This window comes from Styela clava, chromosome 3 (genome assembly GCF_964204865.1).
Source record: "Styela clava chromosome 3, kaStyClav1.hap1.2, whole genome shotgun sequence".
Taxonomy (NCBI): Eukaryota; Metazoa; Chordata; class Ascidiacea; order Stolidobranchia; family Styelidae; genus Styela; species Styela clava.
This window is the reverse complement of record NC_135252.1, coordinates 21,852,810-21,866,377: the sequence shown is the minus strand read 5'-3', so window position 1 is coordinate 21,866,377 and position 13,568 is coordinate 21,852,810. Positions and strand designations below refer to the sequence as shown.

The window sequence follows — 13,568 nt, the reverse complement described above, 5'->3', positions numbered from 1 at the left end:
TTGTTGGCTGATATTCTACCATGCATTGAAAATCCTTCCGCGCCACTAGCGGGCACGATGCCATGGGGTTGGCACTCTGACCGGAATAGAATAGCTGAAAGGTTGTCAAACCAACCACTTCAGACAAGGCGTGATAGAAAGAGAAATAGCAACTGATATATGCAAGAAGCTACTTTTTTTAGGGAAATAAATATGTTGGGTTGGGTTGGGTATTACTTCTTTGGTGAGGTACATGGGATTTGACCCCAGATATGTGATCTGTGATGCCAACACAGTTAGGTCTAACTCTTTAACAAAAGGCTTATGCAAAGGGTGAGGGTCGCACCCCCCTCCATTCTGAAATGTAGCTTGAATAACTTTTTAAAACCTGACGGCGCGTGAAACACCGGCTGTTGGCTGTTACAGTCTAACTTAGCAATTACAACCCTCCCCCCTCCTTTGAAAATTCCTGGGTACGTCCCTGTCTTTAAACACTAGAGTAGACCGTCGCGCCCACAAAAAGTATTTTCGTTCTACAATGATGTGTCATAAATATAAATGCTTTCGAAAGTTTAGGTCGGTCCACTCATAAATGTATGAAATGTTTAGTTACAAGTCAAAATCTTACGTCCCGAGTCATGAGTTTTGGGTCCAATGCGAGTCCCAGCGAACTTGAAAGTTCAAATCGAGTCGCTAACCTTAGTATCTTTAACGGGGACGCAGCTAGCGGGGAGATCACGGCGGTCGAATCGAATTAACAAAAAACATTTTATAAACAATTACTGATGCTAGAATATTCAAAGAGACTGTTAAGTTACTGTAGTTAAAAATAAAAACTATTACCTTTATGAAATTACCGATAAAAACTATGATGTAGCATTTACCTTGTTAATCTGGTACGTAAAACTAGAAATCAACGGTATTAGAGATGTGAATTTGCTCTCACTTCACAATCATAACTCGGTAAACTGTTAGAAACATTAAAAAAAAAATCTATATATATTTCAATGTTTCAAAATCACTGACAAAATGCCAACAGAGTTACGTTATCTTCAAATCGTTTCGGTAGAAGATTACAGATTTAGTTCACACAATGAAATTTTGGAGAAACAAAAAGGAGCGTTGAAAGACATGATAGTAATAAATTACCACCATATGCACAAATCACACGCACGGGTAATAACATTTGAACCGAACTATTTGACCTTTCCAAATGCGGAAAGAAACTTGGACTTGTACCAGAAGTTCATGAGATAAAATTAGACATGTCTGTCAATGGCGTAATATATAGTATTGTACGTTAATTTATTCCAACTATCAGTTCCAAGTATCAGTGGTTACGTGATGCTATCTCCTTATCTCACTTATATGACATATTCCGTTGTGCTAGTGGATCCTTATGCGTATAGTGAAAGGATGCTGTAAGAGTGAAGATAAATATCCTAGGTGATTCGAGAGTTCACGACTTTCTGACACAAATATATTTTGTAGATAAATTTTTTTATTTTTCCCCTATGCTTTTGCATCGGTGGGCCCGTACGTTTAAAATTCAATGATGCTGTGGTAACAGTGAAGATAAATATTCCACGTTATTCAAGAGTCTTGCTGCACACCAACACAAATGTATTTCTCTAGATAAAATTTTTTATTTTTCTCCTATGCTTTTGCATCGGTGGACCCGTACGTTTAAAGTTCAATGATGCTGCGGTAACAGTGAAGATAACTATTTCACGTTGCTGCACACCAACACAAATGTATTTCTGTAACTTTGTGTTGGGTTTTTCTAGAGCTGCTAGATTCTCGAATCGCGTTGATCGTGTTCTCACCAGAACTATCGTTCAGTGGGATATTACATTTTACAGGGGTTAGCATTACGGGGTAAAAACCCTAAATACAAATCCCATATCTACCACGTCATCCTGGGTGTAAGACAGCGGTTCCAATCGGGGGTTCGTGGCCTCCCACGGCCGCCACAGAGCGGTTGGAGAGGGCGACAATGTTAGGCGCAGGAATGATTTTACATTTCCCTTTGCAAGAAAAATGCCCGTTTATTCAGTTTCATTGCTTGATGAGATAATTTTAAAGGTATTTTCCCTTTTTGACCATGAATTGTTTAAACGAAATGAATTTGGAATCAATCAATCATATTAACAGTATAAATACCACTGGAATGATAAACAGGGACACATGCCACAAAACCACTGGTGTAAGAGATCATAGATTTATTGTATTTCTACTTGTCCTAGACCTGTGATCGCACGCTGTATAAGTTCGATTCATCGTCAGCAAATTCTTGAGTAAAGCATTTTCTCGTTTCATGTTTCAACTCTACCTCGATTATTTTGCCAAACTTCATTGAAGCGTGTCATAATAATGTTCATTGTTTAAAAATCATTCAACCATGTGATCTCAAGCCAAGCGTAACTTTACATTATTGTTGCCAAACCAGCTGTTTGTTATAAACAAATCAAAATAAAAGTAAACTTCATATGAATTTCAAAGTAATTGAAGAGCCGGTAGAAGCCGAAGAGCCGTGTGCATGCGACCAAACGTGCGTGTTACATTATCACGCTATAATCACGCGTCGAAAGAAATTAGTTTTACGAGTAGAATCGAGTGAAATTTTACGAATTTTGTATCAGTGTTTTGTCTGTTTTGGTTTCCAAAACGACATGTTTTGTCTTTTATAGTCCAGGTGTGAATTTTTGTTTAATAAAATTTACTTTCGGACGAGTCAACAAATCTAAAACAAGGCTATTATAACTTATTACTCTATCTTGTTCTAGGTTTTAATTCTGTCAAAGTGAATGAGGTTTAGTTTGGATTTAAAACGTATCAAATATTAGAATTTGAGGCAATTTTTGTAGCTGGGTCTTCTCCTCTTTTGGCTCCAATACAATTCGTTTTGTCTTTTACAGGCCAGGTGTCGAAATTTTGTTTAATTATATTGGGTTTCACGCTTAGCCTGGCTTATCTGGTCTTTTATTTCATTTCAAGATTAGCTTTATTAAACTCAACGTCTATTTAGATCGTGTATAAAGTAGCAGAATTGATAGCAATTTGGCTCTTGGCTGAGACATTCATCTCCTATTGAATCAATGTCGATAAGCTTAATATATGAGGAACATCTATACAAAACATTTGTCTAGTGCTCAACATTACCAGTCTATGATTAATTAAATATTATAAGTCACTTAATCCATAAAACCGTAACCGACCAAACCGTTAACCGCGTTATATTAAATCTATTTAAACAACCTTATGTATTGCATATAGCTAACTTGTCTATCATACGACCTTAGTTGTCGGCTATTTATACCTAGTGCACAGAAATAGCAATGACGGTCCCCGTGGAATTTTTGTCGCGTCATTTAGGTCTATTATTGGTTTCCCAACGTCATTTAAGCGGTTTTATGAATTTGCATGCAACCACATGACCTTTAGGTCATGTAACAGATTTGCTGGGACGAAGGTCTCGAGCCCTCAAATGAAAGTGGGAAGATCGGGTTTCTGCGGGACTATTTATCCTTCTTTTATGCTTTTGCGTTGCTGAATCTGTCTGCATCTAGCGTTGGTTTCTGGCAAGTTTATGTCCCGAACAAATCTTTAAGTGTTTCGTGAGATTCATTGTAAAAACATATCATTTTAGCGACCCATCTTCATCCTCTCACACCGGGACATGGACGTGCCATAAACTAACTGACTATATTTTAAATAACGTCGTTGTGTCGTATCTCCTTGTCCTGTGTATTTTACTAGAGTTTTATTTGTATAGTCTATTTCATGCCTGTTGTCCTATTATACCGCAGCAGTCCTAAACTGCTTTTATTATTGTTAGTAGGGGTGCATGTGTCTTAGTCCATAGTAAGGTCTTGAACATGTATCCCGTCTCTGTTTTACCGTTTATTTATTATGCAGATATTGGTACATTTCTGAGGCAAATAAACATACATACATAGATACATACATACATACATACATACATATAATGCAAGGATGCTGTAGCAAGACCAAATATGATTATTCTATGTAATTAAAGAAAGTTTGCTGCACATGAACACAACGTTAAAAAACTTTTAGTTTGAGAAGAGTTGCCTGTAACCACTTGTCCTCAATATTATATTCAAGTTTATTTTTCGACAGAAATGTCGGTAGTTTCTTGAAACAAAAACAATTATAAAACAATTACAAAAATAACCCTGACCGTCCCCGTGGGATTCCTACTACGTCACTCAGATCTATTATTGCTTCCAACTTCGTGTGAGTAATTTTTACTTGCAATTATTGCAAGTTTTGGGTCAATTATTCCTTGTTGTTCAAATCTGCTGTAAGCAACATCTTGCACTTTCAAGCACAATAAGAAATGAGAGTTTAATCTGTAGCTTCTGTATTCTTTGTCAATGAATACTATCACTTCTAATAGATAATGTAGTACGATTTCGCGTGCGAATGCCGCAAAATTCTCACTCGTTCGTGCGAACGACTTGTAATGAATCTTTTTACGAGAACGGCAAGAAATAATTTGCCGAGTTTCATTAATATAACAGGTATCATCAATCGGGAATAACAATTCTAACGGATTATGTATAATCGAAAAGTACATTAATTTATCGTACTAAGGCCACGACCCGTATTTTCACACTCTTGCGAACGTCTTATAAAGCATAATTCTTAATAAAGTAGACTTTTTTCTATTAATATGGCAGGTATCCTCAATAAAAAATATTAGTTCTAAATGATTGCGTATGAAGAAAAAGGTACAAAAGTATCATAATTTATCGTACTGAGGACACGAACCGTAATTTCACACTCTTGCGAACGTCTTATAAAGCATTAAATCTTAATTTTCGTGTAACGGCTTTATCGATATTAATGTTTGTGTCCAACCATCCGATGCCGTGAATGGACATTAAATATAATTGATGGGGAATTACAAGTTTGCATGCCAATGTCCCATTTCGCGCAAATGACGGTACTACCGAAGTATGTGAACCAAGATGGCAGACACCGGAACGTAGTATGTGAATCAGATTAGAACTAAAATAAGAAAAATTAGAATAAAATTATGGCCTACCCTAACCTGGTACACATACTACGTTCCGCTGTCCGACATCTTGGTTTACATACTTCGGGAGTACCCAAATGACTCATAATGTATACCACTTTTAATACATCTTCCTATGTTTCTCTCTTTCCTTTATCTATTTTCTTGGAAACTTTCGTAGTGTGTGTACCAGGTTAGGGTTAGGCCACAATTGCATTCCGATTTTCCTTATTTTAGTCTTATTACAAGTTTGGGGACTGTCTCTGTTAGCCAAAAGAATATATACCCTTCCCACGGCTTTCAGTCCTTTACACAACTTGATGTGGAGTAGGGGAACAAAATAAGTTACCTCCATATTGGCACACACACTTCTGGAGCGTCAATATCATCAATGGACAATATGAGTTCCAATTGATGAAGTATTATGATTTTGCGTGTCAAGGCCAAAATTCCCTCTTGTACGTTCGTGCGAAGGGATAATCATAAATCGTTTTTCCAATTTGTTGGTATGAAATTTTTCTCCTGGCTTTATCAATGTAGATCACCAAGTACCGTGCAGACGATATCAAATATGATTAATAGGCTATCATGATTTTGTGTGCCATTGAATTCAGTGATAGGAATTTTACAAAATACTTATAGAGCAGTAGTTTCTAAAGTTGATTGGGACCTCCAGATGTATGCGCACCAAGATGGCGCACAACCTGAACATAGTATGTGTGTACCGGTTCGGATTCATTTAATACATCTGTGAGGGCTAAAACAATATATGGTATCCCTTTGCAATCTCAACAAAAATTTAAGAATTTATAGACACCATATACTATATTTAAGATTATTGTTTGAGGATTTTTCAATATTAAATCAGTCGAATATTCATAAAATAAACTACTTTTTTATATAAAAAAAAACATTGGAATTAGTATAGGCTTCCCAACTCAATTCAACTCATTTGCAATCACTGAATTTTTGCGGCATTGTTGAAAATGACGCACCCGGATGACATGGTCAATTAATATTTATCATTCCTAGTGTCACATTTATCTTGCAACAACTTCCATTGACGTCATCCGTTGTCATCGTGACGGCATTTTTAAATCATGCGTGACAAGATATGCGTGCTCTGGTTTTCATTACAATTGTTCAGAATGTCAATCTTATCTTGATGTTTGAATACTGCATAGTCATGTAGACATTGCAGGTTGGACCTTTTGATAAACCTTTTTCTGGATTTTTTTTTTTGTGATGAATATTATAAGTAAACTATTCAGAGATAAATGTATCACACATCGGTTAGCATAAACGGAATCTATGTGGAAAAAGAATACTTTTTCTCAGTTTGGTTCCGTCCTCGTATTTTTGCAAAGTGAACAAGAGAGCAATGCTGAAAATACGGGCACTAAACAAGATTCAAACTTTCCAAAATCAAAAATATGCTCCCTGTTTTTTTCAGGAAACGTGACAAAAATACAAATAATAGCAAAATTGGATCCTTCCCGTTCAGAATGTTCTAAAATATTGTATTAATAAACCTATCACCCCAGGTATAGAAATACTACTGTTATTCTGAAGAGAATTGGACATAAATGAAAGTATTAACATGATTGTTGGGTCATTAATGCTACGTTATCCGTCTACCCAAATTGTTGTACTCTTGGTCAGATAGTAGACATGGGATATGAAGCTATGATTTTGACCTGTGATGCGTTTAGGACTAACATTTTTACCACTAAACCATTTTTTTAATCAGAGAAATGCCACCGTTATGTTTATTTTATGTTATCCAAACCTTTCTTTTATTTTAACAGGACCCAGGCGGCTGGACAGTGATTCAACGAAGATCAGAAGGAAAAGTGAATTTCTATCGAAACTTTGCGAGTTATCAAAGAGGATTTGGATCATTGGAAGGAGAATTTTGGCTTGGTAAGTTGAATAGATAAAACCACACAATGTGGAACTTATGAAGAAAAAAATCATCGAGCGTCGTCCCAGACCAGCGAGTTCACCAATATTCCGGGTACATTGTGGTATGAGGCTTCTTCTTGGTTTACTTGCATCTTCATTATATGCGATGCTTTTTTGCTAAATTTTTGTCATTTTTCGAATCGTTTTCAACAAGAAAAAAAAAATTAAAATTGGGATTCTTTTTTCTCGTTTCCAAAAGAAAATTAATTTTTCAGCGTTTTTGTCAGGTAAATACAAATATGCAGTGGCCATTATGCTCGAACTCACCTGCTTCAACCATGGTAATTACCAAATATACACGCTCCCGTCTCGTCACCACGCCCATTAACAATATTCAATGCATTTCTTCCCAGGCTTAGAGAACATTCATCATCTCACGAATCAACCAGGAGTAAACTACAAACTTCATATCGATATGGAAGATTGGAGCGGCAGAAAAACATTTGTTGAATACGGGAGTTTTAAATTAGAAGGACAGGACGAGGGTTACAGACTGAAAGTTGCGCATTACAGGTAAATCCTGATTTTTTCATAGTTAACTTTTTTTCTTATAGGTACATTAGGAAAATCTTCATAAAATCTAGGCACAATAGCTTAGTGGACAACGATACTCGAACTTTTATGAGCCGTGTCCCCTCAGAAGCGCACCGTGTCCCCCAATGTAAGCTGACGGCCAGGTTGAGAAACTCTGATCTAGTAGTTAGAGCGTTCGGCCGTGTTAGTATTACTTATTGAAGATTTTGGTTACAAACCCCATGCTAGCATTGAATAAATTGTGTAGACAACGCCCGAACTGCAATGATTGGGAACAGGAATATTTAGGAATCCGATAAAATTTATATTTAAAGTTGGTACATTGTAATCACCCATTCTCCGTACGTCATATCTTGGGAAAATTCACCTTTTACAACAAAGTACATGCACTCCACTATTCGTTTTTACAGTGGAACTGCAGGAGACTCACTGACGTGGCATAACAACATGAAATTTACAACGAAGAACGTTGATAACGACCCTTTTGCGAGAAATTGTGCGAATTACCAGAAAGGAGGGTGGTGGTACAATACATGTGCTCATTCCAACCTTAATGGGGTCTACTATATGTAAGTATAAATGCCGTTGCGCAGAATATTAATCCATGACAACTACGAGCATATAAAATATCGAGCATAAAAAAGACTTCAATTAAGTTCTGGGTACACAACCTGAACCCTAACCTGGTACACAACCTGAGTTCAGGTTGTGCGCAATCAAGCATACTTCAGGGGGTCCAAGTTCTGACCCCATAATATTACTGAACTCCTCTATCACTACCTCGTCTCTCGCAGCCATTTGTACACGACTCACAATAGTTTACGCTCATAAATATGTATATATCATTATTTAAATGTCAAATCTTGAGTGGCCAAATTTTTCGATTTTCTAACTTTACTATTATTTATTTCAGGGGTGGACATTACCGGAGTAAGTTCCAAGATGGAATCTATTGGTCAGAATGGAGGGGTGGGTCTTATTCACTGAAGCATGTCGAGATGAAGATAAGACCATCAGAATAAAAAAACCGGGTTTGAAATTGCAAGCTCGAGCATTTTTGATGGTGTTAAAGATGCAGTACTGATATTTGTACAAATTGCCCGAATCTGTCCTTTAGTACCTCCTCGCGTATCACTGGATAGATGTACTGAGTCTTGTTCAGAGCGGAAATATGAAAATGCCTCAAAAAAGCCAATATGTATCGACGAGGACAATATCGAGGACATTGTTTATCACAAAGTTTTTCTCACCTTTTTTTTGTCACGTGACCGTTGTTTGATCATTCGACGTAGACAGTTGTTGAAGAAATCTTTTATATGGAGTAAAAAATGACACAGCTAAATTTCAAAAATTTGCTACTACTCGGATTATATTTGCTACTAAAAAGTATTAAACTAATACAATAATTGCTGGAGAATCGGAAGAAAAATCAAAACGCATTTGAATTGTCTGTATATTGCGAAATTTTATGGTTATTTTGAGATGCTTTATTTATAATTTCCCTCGTTTCAGAATCGTTTTTGATTGCTAAAGCCAAACAAACTTTTTCTAAATTTTCTTTCTTTATACGTGGGGTTATACTTAAAATCGTTGAAACTCATTTAAAACTCCCAAACGAACCTGAGAATACACAAATCAGTAAATTATTACCGACAGAAAGGGTTAACCACTTTCCCAAAATCAGTACCCCCCTCTCCCCCCCACCCCCCTCTTTTTGAATTATGAATATAAAAAAAATTACCAGTCGTGATCACAGGAATCAGTAGAAGCATTCCTAATTCAAAAATGGTTAAACTAATTAAACTATTACCTTCGTATCGTAAGCATGCTTCTTTATATAAAACCACATTATTAAATTGAAACTTACCGTTTTTTTTTAATTCATATCTTTTGTAATTTTGCTTTTTTGGTTGTTCATTTTTTTTTATATATTTTTTATTTGGTTTAAAGTGCCTTTCATTGTTCCTTACTTGTGAATAAATTAATTAAAACGTATCTTATGACTAGCATGTTGTCAGGCATGAATATGATGGGGAGGGGACAACTGATATTTAGGGACCTCCTGAAGTATGCGCACCAGGATGGCGCACAACCTGAACTTAGTTTGTGTACCAGATTAGGGTTCAGGTTGTGCGACATCTTGGTGCGCATACTTCAGGAGCACCGTGAACAAAGATGGCGGACACCGAAACGTAGTATGCGTGCAAGGTTAGGATTGGGCCATAATTTTATTTCAATTTTCCTTATTTTATTTCTATTCCGACTAGCCGAGTGACTCCCGAAGTATTTGAACGTGAAATTAGGGTGAAATTAACCCCAACCTGGTACACTTACTACGTTCCAGTGTCCGCCATCTTGGCTCACATACTTCGGGAGTAGCTATTTATTTATATAAGTCAAATTATAAAATATTTCAATTTTACCAGTGAAAATTAGCTACTTCTAGTATGGAAGTATTGTATTATCTTTCACATTTTTAAATTATGCAAATTTCCCCATGCGACGTTTATGTACAAGCTTCCACTGCTTGTTGAGAATCTACTTTATTTTTGCGAGAACCGGAATATTTACGGCTCGGCACTGCATACCGCAAGAGTGGGCAATTATTTTCCCGAGTGGGCTACTTACAGATAATGAGACTTGGTTGCTTGTTTTAGCCAACGATTCGCTATCCTCATCGATATTTCCAACAGAAGTTTATATGCATTAAAACTATAGTCGTAATTTCAGCAAGCACAAGTGGGCCGGATGAAACGCTTCGGTGGGCTGGATATGGCCCGCGGGCCGTCATTTGCCCACGTCTGATACCAGTGTGTATGAAGTGGTGGGCATGTGATTTTTAGCTTGCGATGCCAACACAACTAGGTTGAACCTTTATCACAATTAAGTTTGACGTTTTAATGTCACTGGACCAACGGTTCACAACCACTGGGCCACAGTAACATTTTCAAGTAGGTCACACACCTATTCAAAATTATCCGAGTTATTGATAAATTAGCTAAACTTTGATGGTTGTAGCAATGAATGATGATGCTGCTTTTGCCACTGCGTGGTAAATTCTCATTTTAATCATAGAAGTTGTAGTGTCTATCTCTGCGAAAGCATCTCCTTTAGTGTTTTTTTTCTGCTTCTTCTTACATGAGAAAGTTCATGGGCCACAAAATTTTCTGTGCCACTCAAATGGGCCGCGAATAAAAGAAAGTTGAGAAACCCTGCATTAGACTATCGCGCCTACTATATTTAAAATAGGTGTTGCGTTATATTAGGAGAAACAATCACTTTATTTTAATATCCACACAAATATGCAATCAGGCGAGCATCTCATAAATTTCACAGACATTGTAGTATCTTATCCGTCACGATCTAAACGCAGGAGTCTAAACACCGGATAAACAAATTACATGGGTGTTAATTTACACATTTGATAGACGATGAAGCATAGTAATAACACTGTGCCCATATTGGTGGTGGATTCGGGTGTTGGATACGGTATTCGTTGATAGTAAATTGCTTTTTATTTTAAATACAGTGGATTTGATTGAGAGTAAGGTGTTATATATGCTCCTGATAACTATTCGAATTCTTTCCTGTTTACAGCACCTGAGCGATGTCATATAGAAGGCTGGGCATTTTTGAATACCTGATGATTTCAGCATCGAAACGAATATTTTTTTCGAATCGAATCTTGACTACTTGGGAGTCAATGGGAGATATGTAATTATATTCTACTTTTTTATTGTAATTGGTCCTGTCAACAAATGTATTACTGGAAACACGAATAAAATCACTAAGATTGCGGAGATTTCACAAGCAATAAAAAACACTTATTTATCAATAACACACTGCAGAAAATAGTCATATGTCAGAATTGTATTGAAAAAATATGGCTTCAATAAAATTGGGTAATTCACCTTGACCATTGGCGGGAAGGAAAAAACAAGATGGCGGCGATTCGAAATTTTGCTATGAACCGATTCGAAAATTCGATTCGGAGTGCCTAGCCCTAATAAACATTAAAGGAATAAAGATAGATACATGGAGTCCTCGTGTTACGACGGTGGCGACTTACGCTGTTTCGAGGTTACGAACGCGCACACCATAACTCTGTTTCGAAGTTACGAACGAACTCCATGAAAAATATAAAAGATAACACTGTACTGTACAGTATTTGCTTTTATTCATGTGATATGGAATTGTTTTCTGTTTTTTCAATAAAATACTTTTTTGCATTATCTGTACATTTTATTACAGTGCTATACTTTACAATACAGTACGATATGTATAAAGTAATTTATGTACTGTACAGTATGTTCCGACTTACACTGAAATTCGGGTTACACCGCGTTCGAGAACGGAACAACGTCGTAAGTCGAAGACTCCCTGTATATGGTTTAAACGCCGCGCAAACGAATTACTTATTACATGAATATAAATTTACAAATTTGATAGATGATGAAACATTTGGGATAACATTGTGATGGATTCAAGGGATCCGTAAGGTATCGACGGATAAGTTTTTTTTTCTATGCTGAAAACATTATAGTATAGTTGGAAAAAAGAAAGCATGTATGATCTCAATCTTCATTCAGATGGCCTCCACTATGGAGAGCTTTTGGGCTGTCCATAGACAGCAGGTTTGAAACATTGATGGATATATGGTTTAAACACCGGATAAACAATTTACATGGATGTTAATTTACAAATTTGATAGACGATGAACAAGAGATATCATTGTGCTTACATTGCTTGTGAATTCGAGTGTACGGTATCGGCTTATGTTTGTTTATTGTTTAAAACAGTAAGTATAATTAGGAATATGGCTGTATATAGGACCAAATACCCATTTATCAGTAATCAGTAATTTATTCCACACATGCCGAAAATACACATTGTACATACAGAATGGCGAAAGAAAGAAAAAAATGCATTTCAGTGTGAAAGGAGACGCGATAAACCAGTAATGGTTACCGAGAAGCGTCACCTAAATAATAAATTTGAATAATTTCCTCCTCCGCTATTTGGTTGTCAAATATAAATAGCATGTTAGGAATGAGATTTGATATATGATCCCTGTTTTGAACAATTGACTGATTTATCTTGGTACTACTTACTTTTGGTGTGTTTACGTATGGTTCACTGCATCGCGATTATTGGCTGATTACTTGATTACTTCTTGTTATGGTTAACTGTCTAGGGCAGGCCTGCACAACATACGGCCCGCGGGCCGCATGCGTCCCGCTAGATACTTCTGTGCGTCCCGCGGGTGATTTGGAAACACGCCACTTCTCGGATCTAACAATCTAAGCCGGCATTGTTATGCAAGCGCGCCGTTACTCCGATCATATTCGAAATCGTGAGATATATGTTTTGCACTAGTTTCAATAAACATCGAACTTTGTGTAAAATTGGTGTGCCCTTCGCGACCCCTAAAATTCGTCGCTCCACCCCTCGCCCTCCAGTGTGGGAAACCCTGATTTAGATATCTCAGTGTTCAGACTGAATCACGGTCAAAACAATATCGGTATACAATCTCACTCCCATTAGTGCATATTAGCAACCTATTAATAACCCCATTATTTATTACTAGCAGTTCATGGAACTAAGTTTCTTTTTTGATTCAAATTTCGAAATTAAAAAACAATTCTTTTATTTATGAATGGTGCAGAAATTCTCGCACAAAAGATATTGCTATTTATTGTAAAATTTCAAATAAATTGGAGCAGATTTTGTAGAAAAATGTAATTTACCAGTCAAAAAAGTACAACAGAGGAAGATCTAGTGCTACTAAACGGATTGTTTGTCTAGCATACAATGGAAATATCCAATAATGGTAGATATGACTAAATAAATTGTCATACATATATTTGGGACGATTTTACAGAACTGAACCTGAGTAAAATATTTTCCTGCAGTCAGTTTATACTGCAACACGCAATACCTAATTTTAATAAAAAAGAAATATTGAAAATGAACGGTGGATTTTCAAGGTAGATGAACCGTGAACCACTAAATACATATTTGCCATCTCATATGCAAAAATACTGTA

At 36.5% G+C, this 13,568-nt stretch overlaps 1 protein-coding gene across 1 annotated transcript in view; it reads left to right on the top strand.

Annotated features, from left to right (window-relative positions):
- The window catches only part of LOC120343347 (angiopoietin-related protein 2-like), a 30,625-nt gene extending 21,117 nt beyond the window's left edge, over positions 1 to 9,508 (top strand). The window contains exons 8-11 of the mRNA XM_039412489.2: positions 6,832 to 6,946; positions 7,342 to 7,501; positions 7,933 to 8,091; positions 8,436 to 9,508. Of these exons, the coding sequence (XP_039268423.2) occupies positions 6,832 to 6,946; positions 7,342 to 7,501; positions 7,933 to 8,091; positions 8,436 to 8,544 (543 nt within the window). The 3' untranslated portion in view covers positions 8,545 to 9,508. The remainder of the gene's footprint in view (positions 1 to 6,831; positions 6,947 to 7,341; positions 7,502 to 7,932; positions 8,092 to 8,435) is intronic.
- Positions 9,509 to 13,568: the final 4,060 nt, after the last annotated feature.